Raw genomic sequence first — 19,006 nt, forward strand, 5'->3', positions numbered from 1 at the left:
TGAATGTAAGGATTTTTTTCCAATTCCCTGCTTGCAAACATGAAGCTTAACAAGAATACTGCATTTATTGAAAATGAAGATTAGTACACATGAGCTCAAGGTCATATGGTACATCAGCACAAAGCATAAAACTGAATCTTTTAACACAGCATTAAATACCTCTGAATTTTAAACGAAATATACATAAAACGAACCAAACAAGCTGCAAGACTGCTCCAATATACACTTAGAAGGAATCCTACATGAGAGAATCAATGCAACCGGAGTCCCAAAATATAATAGTTTAATGGGGATTATTCCTGCCTGATGAATGGTGAGGAGCTCAGTTCTGTGGTACTGTAAAATGAGTCCTCAAGATAGTAGTTTTCATCCTTCTCATCCTCCCACCTTAGAACCTCCCTTGTGTACTTGAAGGCTTCATCCACTGTTGGACGGTCGTGAGCTTGTGCTTGGCACACAAATAGCTTTCGCTTGGTGAGGGAATAGTAGAGGTCCTTAAACTTCATAGCAATATAGTAGTAAGCCTGCTGGGCCAATAACTGCTGGTTGTGGTGAGTCCCCACAGGGCAGAAGTCGTTGAACCACTGACATGCAGAGAGTGGCACACGGCCTACTTTCTCCTCGAAGAGGTCATACTTGTTGAGCACGAGAACAAATGGGGTGTCATTGAAGCACGGTTGCCTGGTGCAAATTTCAGAGAATCAACTTTACTCGCAAATTTATAATTCAGAACATCTAAATTATATGCAGAAGTACTAAATACAACATTCGACTAGTGACCTATGGAAGGACTCCCAGTGTTCTCTAATTGTAATGAAACAAAACCTATACTAGTATATTTTTGTTACCACCATCAAAGGTAGAATTCCCGCTGTCATAGAAACCCATCCTTTATTAATAAATAAATCAAAAAAAGATACATCATCAAATGAATTAAGCACTAATATATAAACTATTTAGAGAGTACCGAAAACACCTGACTGTGGCCTCGAAGAGCTCCTTGCTTTGCATCATCTTATTCTGGAGAGGCTTGCTGTTGCCGCTCACTGGGGCCCCTAACTGGTCATAATCGCTGAGAGCCAAACAGAATATTACAACGCGAACGTCCTCGAACATTTCCACCCACTTGCAGCCCTCATTCATCCCCCTGACACTCACCCTAATCAACTGGTATCTGGAGGAAAAAATAATAATTAATTGAAAAATACAAGAGAGAACAACAACCATATGGAAGACCTAATATTATACAAACAACAGAATTTAACGAGGTTTAAATGCATTAAGTCTAGTCCAGGATTCTGCCTGTATACCATTTCTCATGAGAAACCATTGACACTTTGAGACTTCATAGGCCATTTGACCAGACAAGCATAAGAATCATTCTTTTTCCTTTTCCCTAGAAATGCACAGTGATCATTCTCTAATAGTCATAAATAGGAGTGCTAATATATGGATTGTAGTGTTTTTTCCTTTCGTTTTAGCTTCTTTATTTGCATGGAAACGAAGCTTGGAAAGCTTGATGAATATTTTGAAAAGCTTGCAATAACATCAAAAGCAGCCCTATATAGGAATATTAACACACATCCAGGAAGTTGTCTCCAAGTAGTTGAGAAGTGTTTGACGGTTATGTACAGATGAAAAAATGCAAATATCCAAAATTATCATAAGTTTTTGCATGATAGCTTGCAAAAGTGATTTTGGAACTTACATAGAGTGTAGAAGCTAAATTTACTGCATATGGCCTTCTAATTGTTCAATCCAGACAGCAATTATCTTTCAGATTTAACTTTTTTCAACTAGTTTTAGAAGCCGCATTATAAAAAGCAAGATATATACTATTGGGTGGATGAAACTTCATGAAGTTAGGTAGTATAAAATATGTTTTGATAATCAATTTTCAAGAAAGCAAATAAAAAGTAATAAGATAACGACAACAGCAACAATTTGTCAAATGATGCCAGCTTGCTCAGGATATAAATTGAAGTTCGAACAAGAAACACCTTTATTTGGAGAATACATATAAGCAGTGTCTGCCGAACCAGGCCAAACCGCCAGGTTCGGGCAGTGCTGAGCCAACCCAATGCGAAAGTGAGTTGGTTCGCCTAATAATTTCGATTCCGACCCCGAGCCGGCCGGAATCAGTCCCTTACCGACCGAAACAGGCCGATAAGTGTCTGAAGCGGCCGGAACCGATCGGTTCGGTGCAAACTCGATGCGAACCAGGTTGACACTGTGGACGTGTTGTGGAGCCACCTGATGCCTTTAAAGCATCAGGTGGCTGTTGGGAAGGCCTTCAACAGCATTTGAAAGCGGCAACTCTCTCTGCCGCTTCTCCTTCCTAAATACTCCAAAAACAACATTGATTCAAGCTATCAGAAGGAACATTCAAGACTAAATAAGATGTGCTTTCTCTCTCCTATCTCATTCTCTTTTTGTGGAGGCAGCTTGAAAAAATAGCTCAAAAATTGCAAAATAAGTGGACATCATGCCTATTTTTTTGATTTGAGCTCAATTTTTTTATATGTTGTAGATCTATGGACGATTTATACATTGATGTAAAAATTTGTAATTTTTGAATTATATATAAATAAAAATAAAATAATAAAATAAATAAAAATTGAAAAAACTATAAAATTAGAAATGTATTTAGGGGCATGCAAGTTACTCTCCATAAAAATTTGGTATTCATTCATTCAAATTTTGATGCCATCATATGCATAGTGGCTTGAGCCTAAATTTGAAAAAAAATTAAGAAATAAATAGCCTTTGATGCATAGCCGAGAGCCTAGAAAAATATATGTAGCATCCATTACTGGATTCTACATGGATCTAAGCTGAAATTAATTTTTTAAAATATTAATATTTAGAAATTATTTTTAAATTCAAAAAATAATTAAAAATATATAAATAATACCAAAAAATATGAAAAATTAGTGCGTATTACATAATTCAGAAGTAATTTTTGAGGTAGAAATCATATTTTCTAAATTTACGATATTTAAGCATATATTTAAATTTAAAAATTATTAAAAATATATAAATAAATAAATATGAAAAATTAGGGTTATATATTAGATAAATCAAATATATTTTCGGAGGTAAAAAAATTTCGTCGTTATGAAATTTTGCTATTTTTAAATAATTGATAAACTGGCTTACCTAATAAACATACAGGAATAGAGCCATAGGGGAAAAAGGATCCAAAGCATGACATTGGCTGGGATCATAGAAAAATGCTCTTGAGTCGGTATTATTGAAAGTGTAACTGGTGCAACACAGAGTTCAAGAAAGAAAAAGTAACCAGATTGAAGCAGCACTTAGCTGGTGATTATCTCGACGTATATATGTGCCGAAAATGCCCACAGGAGGTTCGGCAGCTGATGAAGCACTTCGCTGATTTCATAGCAATGAAGGAGAGGATTTCCAAGAAGAAAACGGAGGTGGATAGCCGAGCGGAGGCGTCCACTCCAGATGACGATAAGGCACAGATTTAGGCTACCATGCAGGCGAGCTTGATGATCAATGACAGCAGAATGAGGTGGCCAGGCATAGGGCTCAATTTGAGCCCTCGTACGACGAATCGGGCTTCAGTTTTGCGAGCAGCATGGTAGATCTAGAGTTCAGGAGGATCTCCTCAGACAGGAACGCCGTCAGCAGACGCGGTGGCCGGATTGCATATATGCTGGAAATTTTGATAGCAAAAAGAAGTCATCCAAAGAGATTCCACCAGAAAGCAGAAATCCATGATTTAGATCCACGTGTCTTCTCCAGCAGAGATTCGAAGCAGCAGAGAGTTGACTCAATGCTGAAGGATAAGAAGCATGTATGGCAAGCTATTAGATCGTGGTTCCACTTCAGTCAAATTTCAACGAATGTGGCAGACAATACGTACTACAGGTCTGTCATTTCTGTCATACAGGCTGTCGGTCCCGGTGTACATCCTCCAAGAGAAATGGATTGCATCCTACAAGAGCAAGTGGCTCACATATGGACTGACTGTGATGTGTGATGGTTAGACCGGTCCTACCAAGCAGAGCATCAACTTTCTGATATACTGTGATATGAAGACTTTCTTCCACAAGTCGGTTGATACCTCTGATCAGGTGCACAACGCCGCATAAATCCTTAAACTGATGGACGTAATTGATCAGATAGAAGAAAAAAATGTCGTGCAGGTCATCACTGATAATGGACCACAATATAAGATCATAAGGAAGATTTTGATGGAGTGGCAGCCACATATTTTCTGGATCTCATGTGTTGTACATTATATCGACCTAATGTTGATGGACATTGCGAAGATTCATAAGGTACCGTAGACAGTGGAGATAGCCCCAAACTATCACCAGATATATTTATAACTATATGTGGGTCCTTTCACTATGAGGAGGTATGCAGGAAAAGAGATCTTAAGACCAGGAGTCATACGGTTTACTACCAACTACATTGCACTTGATAGCTTTCTTGAGAAGAAAGCAGTCCTACGTCAGATGTTTGTCAATCCTAAGTGGCAGAAAAGTAGATATGCGAGGGTTGACACTGAAGAAAACAGTGTCGAGGACTTGGTGACGAGGCAGACATTCTGGCAGCGGGCCACTGCGATAGTGAGGACTATCGGACCATTGTATGAAGTGCTTCAGACTGTAGACAGCGAGAGGTACTTCTAGATGGGCTTCCTATATCACATGATGGAGTAGGCAAAGACTCATGGAGGCAGATCCCGTCTATGCCCAGAAGTACATCAGCATCATTGAGTGGCGGTGGGACTACCAGATGGGTAGGGTCTTGCATCTAGCAAGTAAGCAAGAACATTAAAAATTAGATTGCTCTTGTACTTATAATTTTATCAAGACAATAACTAACTTTATATGCAGCATACTATATGAACCCTCGGTTCCAAAGCTGGAATCAATATTGACGACGAACTTCTAGTCGCTCTGTGTAATGTCATTTACAAGATGGAGCCTGATCCAAAAGTCACAGCCCTATGTCTACAAGAAGTTAATTTAAGTGACATATGTAAGTTAACTAGCATCTTCTATTATTAACATAGTACAACACAGTTCTTTGTCATAGACTAAAATATTTAGAGAAGGCAGCGATAGTTTTGGAGTCTTAGCAGTTGTCATATGTAAGAAAAGTATAAATCCAGAAATGTTACACATCAGAAGAATATTTATCTGGCGTTAGATTGTCACTAATATAGCACTATCTTATATCTATTTTTTTTAAAATATTTTTGCAACTGAATAGTAGATTCATTTTAGATTGTTCGCAAGAAATCTTAAGCGACTAACTATCGGTTCCTCTTCCAGACGGTCTTCTCGAGTGGCAGTGAGCGCAACTGATCTACCTTCGTCCTCATCCACAGCAAGCAGAGGAACCGTTTGACATAAAAGCGTCTCAATAACCTTGTATATGTTCACTACAATCTGAGGTTGAAACTGAAGAACATTCAGAAGTAGAGTTCAAGTATACATATCCGATCCATAGTTCTTTCATTGATGATGCGGATGATTCTATGATCGAATGGCTTGTAGGCCAGCAACAGGAGCCGGAGCTTGATGAGCGAGGATTGCCTCCACGACTGACCAGTTTCTTATCCAGCGAGGCTAGGGTCGATGCAGGGCCATGGGTTGAGCGCAATACCCCACGTATTCTTCCAGCTAATTAGCGACAGCCATAGGGAGCCAGTCACCACATAACTCATTGTTCAAGACATCCTCTTAGAGATATAATTGAAAGATGCTTAGACAAAGCTACTATACTACTCGGTTGACTCGATCAAGAGGGCGACATACATCCTCCCAGCATAACTAGGTAGAGAGGAGCACGAAGAGTAAAAAGGCATCTGCTCAGCACACCAAAAAAAAACAAACAGCAAGTACAGCCCCAATGGAGAATGTCGATGAATCAGTAGATTCAGATTCATAGATCAGAACCAGCAGCGATGACAATTCTAGTGGTCATGGATCTCCTGGCCAAGAAGAAAGTGGAGGATAAGAGACAACTATTTACGAGATAGTCGCAGGGTGGTCTTCGATTCACTGGTGAGTTCCAGTTTACGCATGTTATACAAGATAGGAACCAAGGTATATGATCTGGTAGAGCCCGCGAGAATACGACTGCATATAGGAGACGAGCTTCTCGAGGTCATTCGAAAGGACACAATGTAACTGCAGATGACCTCGCACGTAGAATAGGATCCATAGACGTATCAGGTTTCGAGTCGTATACTACATCCTATTATCCGTAGCTACAGGCAGCTTATGACTTATACAGATACGGATATGGATATAGTGCGCCTAAGGCATCTTCTGGTGGCTACTATTCTATGCAGACTGAAGCATCTCACGGGTCGAATTTTGCTGTCAGCATATTCGGATGAGCCCCTCCATAACCGTATTATCAGCCAGAAAATACCTCTTAGAGTTAGAGCTTCAAAGAAAGATCCGAGAGTGCTTATAACCCAGTGCGAGTTTCTTATGGGATGAACATACAAGACTACAATGTCGCTTGGTTAGAGAGGTGAATTGATGTGCCACCTGACTATGTTGATGCTCCGGATATCTACAAGAGTGATCGCCACTCGATCTGATTTTAGATATTGCTATATATTTTGTACTTTAAATATATGTAATTGATTGTACTATTTTAAACTTTTCACGTCACTACTTGATTTGAGGATATTTTATGTTGTTCCTTGTAGCATGCAACATTTCACTAATCATTTTATAATTTGTATCATTTTAAAACAATAAAATACATCATTTAGGTTAAACCGAAATCATAGAAATATCAAAAAACATAAAAAAATATCAAAAAAATATAAAAAAAATCAAATTAGACTTAAAATCATTAAAAAAGTTCAAAAAGAGTGATTACCAATTAAATATTCTTGAAAACTCAAAAAAAATTGGGCCCTACCCATACCGGTACCTGTTTGGTACCAAATCGTATCGGCCGCCGACCGATACAGATCTCGTACTGGTTCGACGGACCTTGCATATAAGTCTAATCCATGAAGTTGCCCAAATTTAACCAATAAATTGACAACACAAGATTTGCAAATTTCCAAGAAAATAGAAGGAAGAAGAAATGATTGTAAAAATGTATTTGTCATTATTACATATCACAATTTAATAATAACTACAAAAGGTTGATTTATACCTCATATTGAGCTAGTAAGTGTAAAACATACCATTTTATACACTGTAAATTTATAGAATGAAGATACACAATACAAGTTCATCATGTCATATAGACAATACCATTCCCATCCCACTTAGGCTGGAGACTTAAGCCCCTAGGCAGATCAAGCTAGAATATAGCAAATATTTTAATTGACAAGGCAAATTAACTAAGAATTACTTAGAAATTAAAGCATCAAATATAAGAAATGCAAACTTGGAGTCATACCATTAAATTGATACAGACAAAAATAGCCGTTTCAACTGAGGTAGATTACGTACATAGAACAGTTTGGTATTTTGAAATATTACAATTGTAGTGCAGATATTTAGGTTAATGAAAGCACTCATACTCAAGTCATTTTCTTTAAAGTTTTGAATAGATGGAATTTAATCATCATGTTCACGTTGTCAAGATTCTGATTCCAAAATTAATAGGAAATCTTAATAGGAAGAAAAGTTAATTACCTTCAGTTAAAATAGTTTGGCAACTTTAAGGGCATCTGCCCATGAATAAATTTGTCATTGTGATGTGCTGTTACATGATTAGAATGCATCAGATCAAGAAATGGACCCTTAACACAGTTTTACTAATTTCTCTTCAGGAAATCACTAAATTGCAGCGATAGTTAGAAAGAGGATTTCCTTAAGTTTAACACGGTGTATCGTTGATGAGGTATGATCTTGTGTTTCACATTGCGATAATCTTTTACTTAGATTGGCAGGAACATTTTCTTTATTTTCTTTTCTTAAAACTCTTATTCTAGATTTTATGTAACATCATTACTTCTGTATAATACTTTTAGGCTACTTTTGCTGGTGACAACTAGATATTGCATAAGTGAAATGTTGATTGATAGAACAACAAAGAATGAAATGAAAATTAGAATTTGCTTCTTTTTGTAAGGTTGTTAATTGTAACAACATGAGTTACCAGCGATAAGAAGACTATTACTTTGTAAATGGTTGAGAGTGAGCTTCGGGATTGTCGTTGTATGGTTCTGACATTGGGCTATGGTCATCCAGTGAGAATTCAATGAAGGCCAACCCATTCCCTTGGGTTACTCCTTCTGCATACAATATATCATTTTCTGAAGGCTCGTAATCGTTGCTTGACACCTCGATTGCCTGCAAGAAACATGTTTTTTCCTCAAAAATATGAGTCTTTGAATGATTTGTGGAAAAATCAGAAAAAAATACAATGGATTCTCTGATACAATAGTTACTCAGCATCAGTTTTGTTGTGGGTTTGCAATAGCATAAGAGGGACTCAAAGAATCACAAGCGAAGGATTAACATGAAGTATTTGAACCTTTTACATCAACATCACCTATCTATTCCTGAAAACGTTACATCTTTTTTGGAATTCTTCCCCATTGAAACAGCTAACTTATTTTTTTTTTAAAAAAAAAAGAAACAACTTCAGTCTGGAACCTTTTTTATGGGATGGAATGGGTTTTTAAGAAAAGGAAAGCAGTACCAAAATATGGATCATGCACATGTACGGGCATACGAGGCATTTACTATTATTTTACAGGAACATCCTTTCTGTCTTCACCAGTTGCATTTACAGTTGCCATGTCAGGTGCTCGTTAGTTCATATCTATAGTTGATAGATACCTTAACAGAAGCAAACAAAAGATCACCTCCTGCTTGCTGATCACGACCACTATAGAAATTACATCAAGACATTTTCTCCGACATGCCTAAGCATCCAATGAAGGTGATGGATCAGATCATTAGGAAAAACACAAAAGGATAATTTTCTACCATTTCATTATTTATTAGGGAAAGATATTATCATCTAAAATACCTGATCAATTTAAAAATCAGATACTCTTATTGAGCAAATGGCCATAGCGAGCTACCATTGTTAGTAAAAAGAGCGTCAGTTTTTCTTCTTATAGATACAACCCTCTGTACCTCTGCACCCGCATGTAAAAGATGACTGCTGTGGAACTGTTCCCTATCCCATAACCCTTGACCATACCATTTGATTCAACTTAATTGATGGTTGTGCAATCCATCTCCCTCGTAGATTAAGGCCTTTCTTCCTCGTATAAACATCTAAGATCTTTTAGTTTAAGACTAACAGGATTGATGGCGGTAACCAGAAGTCTGGAGTCCTTTAAGCATTTACCTGGTTGTCAATAAGTCTCTAGAGGATGGATAAAATATGGCTAAATGAGAGTTTCTGGAAATAAAGGAGAATGGGTGAAAAGTGGAAGACACTAAAAGTTTGAATTAAAGCATAACTTTCTTATCAACATCTTAGATATCATGACATTTTTTTTGGTTCACCTGACCAATGAGAGAATTAAATTATTGGATTAGGAAAAGTTGGCAACAAATAGTATATGATCAGGACAAACTCAATAAATGTTTTCTGAAACTTATCATTGTTGCTAAAATATCATTATTTTGATTGCCAGGCATGTTAGAATGTTCAATAAGTAAAGAAAGTGAGCAACCAAATAATATATGGAATATGTGAAAAAAATGGCTACAATGATCGTATGGTTACTAAAATTGCCCCTGTTAATAGTAAATCATGTGAAAAAGAGGATGCATTGTTCAAAACTCTCTTGCTGTTCCACCTCAATGAAGCATCCAATCTAGATAGAACCCCCTCACAAAGATGACGAAGTAGATAAGTAAAATGGATGCAGAAATGGAAGGGTTAATATAATAAGGTCATCCTATCTACAAAGGTAAACATCACTTTGAGGTCATCAAATCTCCAAGCTCGGTGTTAATATTGCTATATGTCAAGATCATTTTAGAATAACAGCAAGCTCTTACTCCAAAGTTCTCCTAGAAGACTGTCACTGTTTGAGGTAGAGAATGATCTTCATTCAAAGGTCAATTCTCAGTATAAGCTTACTTTGTCAGATAAACTCAGCCCCATATAACATATATTATCCTGTAATACTGTTGTTAATTTCGAGAATGAGATATACAGAATTGTCAGCTCAGACTTTGCTTTATATCACATCAACAGATAGGTTTGAACATGTTCCATCAAATTACTTGAAAAAATATAAGATTGGAAAGATGATTAAGGAATACCCGGTTTAGGAAGTATTCAGCAACCTCTGGAAGAAAATGAAGCTCATTCCTTCTCTTAAATGTCTCCTGTATGGCAGGATCCTTCCACATCTCATCGACCAATGGAGCATATTCGCGTGTTGCAGCAGGGAAAAAAGCATCTAAATCTCCCATTGCTATGATGTCTAAAAGCCAATCAGAGAACTGCTTTAACCTTCCATTGATGGAGTAAACACAATGATTTGGCCCACTTGCATCACCATTGTTTTCACCTGATACTCCGAAAAAATGATTATAACATGCAATTCCATAGGTTTTGCAAGAAGCAGAATTATCTTGTTGCACATAATGGTAATATAGTGAAAAGTGGCAAGACATAGTCCAAGAAACAAGAAATGTTGATATATAACAAGGAGTACAAAAATCAACATGCTTGTTTGGTTATTCTGTATACTATAGAAACAAAAAGAATTTCTTTTTCCTAGCTCTATATCTTATCCAAGAAAAGTATTATCTGTTGGTGAAAGCTTTAGGTTCATTTTTATGTAGCATGTCTACAGATAAGTGTTAAACAACACCAACATGATAGTCTTAACCAACAAAAATTATCCCACTAAAATAAGGTCAGGTCTGTGGATCAACGTACACCTCATTGAAGTCAGAAAACATTTTATGACCAGATCGTAAGCTACCATCAGCCATCATTTGGGCATTAACTTCCTAGCTGAGGCAACTTTGAGCAAGAGGTCTGTCATTAAACCAAGAAAGTCATTTGTTAACCATAGTGGCCTAACTTACTGGTTATTGATTTCAAGCTCATGCAATAGGCAATGTCATCATTTTTTTCCAAAGATCACCTGCCAATGTTGGCAAGCCATATGTACTAGATTATGATGCTAATAACTTTACGTGCATTTCACTAGTACATCCAGATATAAGATGGTTAATATATAGTGTGATACAAACATTTAAAATAGGCATCTTGTTAAGCCAAGCAAGTCAGCTCTGCTGACATCAATCATGATAAAACAGCATTAAAAAACAAAAAAAAATGCATTTGCACTCTGAGCACCATAACTTTAGTGTACCTCATAGCCATACATCAACGGGAATTGCTTGTGTACATAATTTTAGAAAAAAAATATAATTATGTCATAAATCTCTTAGCATGGCAGGTAGGAGTATATAGTAGCATATGTTCAGTAACAGTCAGTTTCTAGTGCCACAAAGACCACCACCTTATAAAGGCATCCACTAAAGCAAGCCTGTCAAAGCATCATTATGGGGAAAAAATGCACCATGATCAAGAAAATACAATATTTAGATTATTAAGAAAAGTAAAAGAACGAATTTACATTTACCTTCCATGGGAAGTTGATCTTGTGAACCTGTGGCTTTCAACTTAGACAAAGCCTCTTCCTCAAAACGCTCTCGTCCTTCAAGCAAAATGCTCAAATATTTGTACATATTGCTTTGTATCATCAGTTTAATATTGTCTAGTTCTTCTTGAGTGAACTTATTTCCATACAAAAACTTGGCCTGTTAAAGCACAAAACCATCAGGCATCCAACTTCAATAAATGACAATATATATAAATTGTATATAAAATTCTGAAAATAGTGACAATGATTCAAAGATAATGCATCAGAAATAACAATAAGTAATAGAAAGTGTGATATGAATACTAAAAAGCTATGCCTGATTTATTTCATCTATTTGACAATGAGCAAGCAGGGACCTCAAAAGAAATGTAAAAAGGAGGTAAAAATAAATACGCCATTTGTAAATAACCTCAATAGTCACTAGAAACAAAAGCACTGATCAACAAGGTTTCAAAAACTATTGACCACATGAGAACTATATATTTTTCATATGCCCTGTAGATATTTCTCAGTGTAGTCAAGACAATGTATGCATAAGTTGGGGTACTACATGTAAATGGTAAGACTCTTGAAATGCACCACAAAAATATAGTCTTCGCGTGAATACTTGAGACATAGCCTGGTATATAGCCCTTCAACATGGGCATCATGCTTTAGGCAAACTAGCCATGGAACTGGTACTGAAAACAGAATAGATCTTTCATGGGCAATACACAAAGTTTATGAGTCAGTGGTATAACTGACATCAAGTATAGCCTTACTGACCTGAATTGCTTGGTTCAGGGTGCACCAAACCAAACCAAGATGACATCCGGTAGGTTTGGCTGTTCGGGTCAGTAAAGGGCCCGAACTGCCCTAAACCGAGCGAACTGTGTTCATCTCCTCATCGCCCCAATAATAGAGGAGTGGGAGAAGGCCATCTTGGGGCCATCTCCTTTTCTTCCTCAAAATTAGTGATTTTGGGATGAAAAATTTAGGAAAGAGAGTTTTTTTGCTGATTTTGAGGCTGAATCCAACCAAAATCAGGTATGATCCCCTCCATTCACTTCATTCCTCTCCTTTTTTCTTTTTGAGACCTAAAATAAGCAAAAAAATGATAAAATCATGCCAAAATCAGGTATGATCCCCTCCATTCATCTCATTCCTCTCCTCTTTTTTTTTGAGACCTAAAATAAGCAAAAAAATGATAAAATCAGATGAAATCATGCCAAAATTTTGTATTTTTGTGTGATTTCATGATATGTTGTAGATCTAAGTATCTACATATTACAGGAAAAAATATGATTTTTCACTGATCCTGTAACTTTTTAGAATGAAAATATATTTGCAGGTTAAAAATAATATAAAATAAAATAATATTCAAAAGTTTTTTAAACAATGGTAACATGCTTGGGGGTATTATACTTCTTGCTGTCTTATTTTGATAGCAATTTATTTATATTTAAACATGATTATGACAACCCAAACCTAAGCCCAAATTCAAATAAATTTCAGAAACAAGTGGTGATTAAAACATACCTATGGACTAAAAAAATATATGTAGCACCTCTGGTAGGGTTGTACATTAATCCAAATTAAAATTAATTTTTAAATATTTATACTTAAATATTAATTTATTATTTAAAATTTAATTAAAAATTTTAGAAATCATAAATATAAAAATTAATGTTCTGCATAGAGAATGCAGTCATATTTTTTCTGAAGTAATTCAATTTTTTGCATTACAATGTAAATTATCTAATCTTAAGTATTTACTTATATAAATAATTATTAATTCAACTAAAAATCATGAAAAATATCCATAGCAGATTTTGGGTGCAGGGCGGCAAAGCATGAGTTGAAGTCATATCCAAGATCCCGGCTATGAACAAGACCCCAATGTCTACGAGCATTATAGACACTCTATAAGGAACTAGAAGTTTGTATATATTTTTCTAATGCAAATCAATTTGATATATATATTTTGAAAAACATATATTTTCTATATTTAATTATTACAATTGAATCCATTAAGCAATCATATGGTCTCTTGAGACCAATATGTCATAAAATAATATTAAAATATCCTAAAACCATAATTTAAACATCCATAAATCTTAAAATAATCCTCCAAAACAGAAATTGGAAAAACTAAAAAAGCCAAAATTATGTTGTATGTTATTGAACCAATATACATTACTGCACTAAGTGTCAGTATGGTACTATACCGTGCTAGTCAGGTACCACAGGTACCTGTATGATATCCGATACCAGCACTTCAAAGCCTGACTGAGATATTACTAATTAAAAGGTTCTAGAGATGTCTTGCATCACTTAGAGATCACCGCAATTGCTAGAATGATGCAATGCTGATATGCAGTAAACTCCACCAAAGATTTAGCTGGAAGTAATAAACAAGATCATTTGGTGCAGAAGAGACAAACAGCAAAAAAAAAAAAAAAAGGTCTGTGTGCCTTAATGATAGTAGCATATTAAATCTATGTAGAGTTAATCCTAATTCAAACACTATATGAGGTTCAAAGTGAAAGAAGGAAGAATTTTGTTGGTTTTTTATCACGTTGCATAGAAGAACCCTGAGGATTGTCAGCTTGAAAAAGGACAGGTCCCATTTCAGCGGAATTGATCAATGAATAAAATTCTGGAAGTAATGGATAAAAAAACCATTTGGTGAACTTAAAGCACCATTTAGGACACAAATGACTGAGCTCGCCATTAAGTTACAAATGAGGCTAATATATCCCAAAGTATAAAAATGGCAGCAATGAGTCGTGACAAACACATCCAAGCAGCGTATAGGAAGTATACCAGCAGTGGTGTTTGAAAATACCACATATTACAAGACACATGATTTATCTAGCAGATCTATGTTACATCAGTCCTTTAAATTATAGCATTCTAAGAAAGTCAATTTACCAACTCATTACCAGCCATCAAAGTATTGCAGCAAAATTACATGATCTCACCTGCTTAAATATAGTGCTCGTCCCAGATCCCGGTGGTCCAAGTAGCAAAAGTTTCTGAATTCTTTTCTGCTCTAAGTAGTTAGGAACGGTTCTGGCTAAATAAGGGGCCTCATCCCTCGTTCCATTTGCACGAGGCACAGGCAGCGAAAACAAGGAACATGCTAGCCGTGTTAATTTCTGTCTAGCAGAGAAGATGTGCATGACACTTAGAGAAAATTTACAAAGATCTATTACTAATAAGGAAAATAAATTGGATTCAGTATTACGTCTATGTAAAAGATAATAATCTTTGGTTGCAGTACATACCGATTCCCAAATGTTTCCCTTGATATTATTTTGGCCTTCCTCCTCATAACGGCCATCATCATAGACCCAGAAGTGTGTATCACGTGGGCACTGCACATTTGCAACCTGCAAACATAGCATGCATTTCTTGAAATTTAGTGGACTGAAAATTACAGAAGATGATACTACCACACCATATACGATTATATGAATGATTATAAGAGAATGTATTGACAGAAGAAAGCAAGTACATGACTGGTATCTTGCTATAAAGAACAGAAATTCACTTTCATACTACATTTGCACGAGGAGAGTGACCACCTTTGTACCTTTCAATCCTTCATTGCCTGAGTCCATTAATTCAATTAATTATGACTTAAATAAAAACTTAAGCATGCATCCTTAATTCTATTCAGATATGCAGAAAACTTCCATAATGACGTCAAAATCTTTCCTTTTTCTTTTTCACAGTGAGTTTATAGTGCTGATTGCTGATTATTAAAAAAGAAAGATATTACTAGTGCACATGTCCATATCTTTTGTGATCTTTCAAAAGAAGCAAGCAAACATGAAACCAAGTAATGTAGAAACAAATACAAACAAGAACTTTGGTAGAGAAGACGAACTAAAGAATAGTGTTTAAAAAGGAAATAAAGTACTATTCAATACTTACCTTCAGCACCCTCAACTCAACTTTTGTAATTTCCCTGCCATTCATATACACTTCGGTATTCCCGTTGCTTGCATTGGATTGAAGCTTTCCTGTGAAATTTAAGTTTGAACTGATGATTCTATCTGGTTTTTCTCCCTCCTATCAAACAAAGAAAGAGAAGGCCATGGATCAGCAAGTCTTAAGCAGCAAAAGGACGGCCTCTGAGGCTCCAACAAAGGACCAGAGATCAGATTGTTGTTGCACTTACCTTTCCCCAAAGGCCTGATTCCTTGTCATACCAATATCTCCCGGGCTTCAATTTCTGAGGAGGTAATTGGCAACTAAGCAACTCTGCCATCTCATCTGGCCGAAGCGAACATCCGTTCACAATGAGCTGCTCCGGCCGGAGCTGATTTGCAGGACATTCCTTCTCAGCTTTCAAGATTTGCCTGACTTCCAAGGGACTTAGCAACCGCGACAACGTCCTTGAACCCTTTCCTAATTTTGACCGCTTCGACTCATCAATCGGCTGGCCTATGCAGCCGACACACTTGCGCCCTTCTGGCATTGATCCCATCGCTCTGAGCACACAATAGCTGCAATACCTTGCATCGCAAACCAGACAAGACTCCTTGCTCTCCCACTTCCGCTTCCCACATCTATAACACACTTTTTTTCTCTTCTCCTTTCTGGACACCCCCACATACTGAGTGGAAGCAGCAACCACCTCGTAAAGCTCCTTGCTTTCTGATTTCTCAACATTCTCGAATGTGACCACAGAAACTCTCTTTGCCTCGTTTACCAACTGCTTAGACTGTCCAATTGGAACACTATGAGTGGAGCCTGGAGACTCCGACTGCGAACCATCGTCGGAAAACTCCTGGTTCTGCAAGACAGAAACCACGGACTCTGAGCTCCCTGAAGCTTGGGGGCCTCGAGAGTGCGAATCAGTGCAGTGCGCAATCCGAGAGATGGGCAAAGGTATCGGATCAACCACGGGGAGCACCGAGCCGTTCAGCGACCTATGGGAGTCTCCGATCGGCTCGGCTGTCGGGATCGCCGGAGAGCTGAGATCGACAGGATCAGCCCTCGGGAGCTCACAGGACACCGGCGGGCCGTCGTACTCGATGGCGATCGAATAGTCAAGATTGGCTGGCGCCTCCGGTATGGGGGCCCCGGGGGGCAATATTCTTCTCAACATCTCCTGCCAGCTATTCTTCTCCAACGCTTCCGCCATTAGAGACTTCTCAATCCAACCAAAAGCTCTCACTCACTATTCTACCACAAAGTAGATCCAAATACCACTGTCAAAACCCCCAAAGATCCTATCTTTAGGGTTCAAATGAGAAAATTCGGCAGCAAAACCTCAATTACATGAGGCGGCAGAGTCCAAACTTTGGTGGCCTCAGAAAATCTGAAGCCTTTCTTGGACAAAATTAGGCTCCAGAGCCAGCCAAGAAAGGTCTTCACGAGGGGAGAAAAAGGCGAAATCCGAAACAAAATCAAATCTTTTCGACACCCAGGAGGGATTCAGCGCTGGAAATGGAAAAACCAGGGGGCGAAACAATACCTCGGACCGGGACCGGAAGGATTCCAACCAAGAAAGGCCAAAGAGAACTTTTTCGCACGATTTGGAGGGAGAAACCCGCAGTTCTTTGCGAGCGCCGAAATTTCCTCGATCCGGATGAAGATTTGGGGAGTCAAAACCCTAGAAGAGGAGAAATGGAAAGCGGAAAAGAAGTAAATAAATAGAATAAAAGAATTTGGGGAGGGAAGGAGGGAATGAATCAGAGGAATGACGGCTGAGACCGAGTAAAAGATGCCTGCTGCGCGGAAGAAGACAGCGAATCCATGAACGAAAGAACAGTTTGCGTAGGGGTCCCAGTCAGGGTGCGGTGGAGCCGAACCGAGACAAATAGGTAAGAGGCTAGAGCGCAATCTAATTCAGAACATTCGGGCTTAATGCCGGAGTTAATATCAATCAAATTTTAATGCCTAAGTTTGAATTTAACTGGATCAAAAAAATAATAATACTTAAGATCAACTTGACTCAACACCGAGCCATATTCAAGCTCAAATTCGAACTTTGGCCATAATTAAAAATATAATCAAAAATCAAAAATTAAGTCAGAATAAAATATATATTATATTTTAAAATATTTAAATTAATAATATTATATATATATATATATATATATATATATATTCGACTGGACTCAAAAAGTAAACAATGGAGTTTCTAATATTATGTAATTATCAAATTCTTCTAATATTATTAGAAGACAGATAAACAACATCAGGCTTTTGAAGTACAATAGTAGTGATGCAATAGATGATATGGATGCCATTCAAAAGTAGATTTTTCTTTTCTTTAGATCCAAATGGACTAATAAAGACAGAGTCTCACAATGTTCTTTTCCATAATTGGAGCATCGGGTTTCTAAGGCTGAAAATTGCTCATTAATCAATCAAATAAATGAAAAAGAAATAAAGGAGGCTATCAAATCTATGTTGGAAGAAAAAGCCCTAGGCTTGGATGGTTTTTTTCACTATTCTTCAGGAGATATTGGTTGACTACCCCTCAAAATATTGTTGCTGCTATTCAATAATTTTTCAGCATAGTGGTTATGCTTAAAGAGTGGAAGAAGATATTAATTACTTTGATTCCAAAGGAGCAATATTTCTTAAGCCTGGTCATTTTTGGCCTATTAGCCTTTGCAACACTCCTCATAAAATCATTACAAAAATCAGGGTAAATCAGTTGAAGGCTTGAAGCTAGTATTGTTGAGTTTGATTAGCCCAAAGTAGGGAGCTTTTGTTGAAAGGTGGAGTATCTTAAACAATGCTCTAATGGCACAGAAATTTATGCATGACCTTCGGTGAGCACCTTGCCGACGCAATCTCATCGTCATTAAACTGGATATGGAGTGGGTATATGACTATATGACTTGGAACTTCCTAATTTATCCTATTGAAGAGCTTGGTTTTCATGGGATCTAGATCAAGTGGATTCTTGGTTGCGTGTAGAGGTCTTCTTTTGCTATTCTTATCAATAGTATGCCCACCGATTTTTTTCAGACATCTATCAAGTTTTGTCAAGGGTGTCCTCTTTCACCTTATCTCTTTATTATTTATGCTGACGCCCTATCTAGAGCTCTGAGATTAGCTACTTTGAATTAAGAGCTAGTGGCTTATCAACCAACTCTAAGGGTCCAAGCAGTATCATATTTATTCTTTGTCGATGATTGTCTCCTTCTAGCCCAAGTATCCAAGGTGAATGCTTTGGTAATCAGGAAGATTGTTGAGAACTATTGTTCAACATCAGGGCAACGAGTCAACCAACAAAAGTAGGTAGTTCAGTTCGGCCCAAAAATCAAGCCCCGGTTGAAAAATATCATAAAGGAGGTTCTGGGAGTGTCTGAACAGGATAGTATATGGAAACATTATCTGGGTGTCCCAATTATAGGTAGCAGGCTGAGGAGAGCT

General features: G+C 37.2%; 1 protein-coding gene across 7 annotated transcripts; it reads right to left on the reverse strand.

The window, feature by feature from the left end:
- Positions 1 to 46: 46 nt before the first annotated feature.
- Positions 47 to 17,423, reverse strand: LOC103721647 (extra-large guanine nucleotide-binding protein 3-like). 7 transcript variants are annotated; one of them, XM_088712641.2, is made up of 11 exons: positions 17,330 to 17,423; positions 17,091 to 17,228; positions 15,789 to 16,793; positions 15,542 to 15,679; positions 14,890 to 14,994; positions 14,584 to 14,760; positions 11,600 to 11,777; positions 10,260 to 10,510; positions 8,146 to 8,318; positions 968 to 1,174; positions 47 to 681 (listed from the first exon to the last, which is right to left on the reverse strand). In XM_088712641.2, the coding sequence occupies exons 3-11, from the start codon at positions 16,755 to 16,757 to the stop codon at positions 294 to 296; spliced, it is 2,586 nt and encodes an 861-aa protein (XP_088568767.1). In that variant the 5' UTR covers positions 16,758 to 16,793; positions 17,091 to 17,228; positions 17,330 to 17,423; the 3' UTR covers positions 47 to 293. The 7 variants fall into 7 exon arrangements, with proteins under 7 accessions (XP_088568767.1, XP_088568768.1, XP_038970633.1 ...); XM_088712642.2 differs by having other exon boundaries at positions 977 to 1,174; positions 17,330 to 17,421; XM_039114705.3 differs by having other exon boundaries at positions 15,789 to 17,228; positions 17,330 to 17,422.
- Between the last annotated feature and the right edge of the window lie 1,583 nt (positions 17,424 to 19,006).

The sequence above is a fragment of the Phoenix dactylifera genome, chromosome 16 (assembly GCF_051530095.1).
Source record: "Phoenix dactylifera cultivar Ajwa chromosome 16, Ajwa_hap1_PhDact_Kaust_v1.1, whole genome shotgun sequence".
Taxonomy (NCBI): Eukaryota; Viridiplantae; Streptophyta; class Magnoliopsida; order Arecales; family Arecaceae; genus Phoenix; species Phoenix dactylifera.

Excerpts from the sequence above, each read along its gene's own strand:
- LOC103721647 (XM_088712641.2), bottom strand. The coding sequence starts at position 16,757 with ATGGCGGAAGCGTTGGAGAAGAATAGCTGGCAGGAGATGTTGAGAAGA. Across the intron at positions 11,778-14,583 it reads CGAGCACTATATTTAAGCAG|GCCAAGTTTTTGTATGGAAA; the intron begins GTGAGATCATGT and ends GTGCTTTAACAG. Across the intron at positions 10,511-11,599 it reads AGATCAACTTCCCATGGAAG|GTGAAAACAATGGTGATGCA; the intron begins GTAAATGTAAAT and ends TCGGAGTATCAG.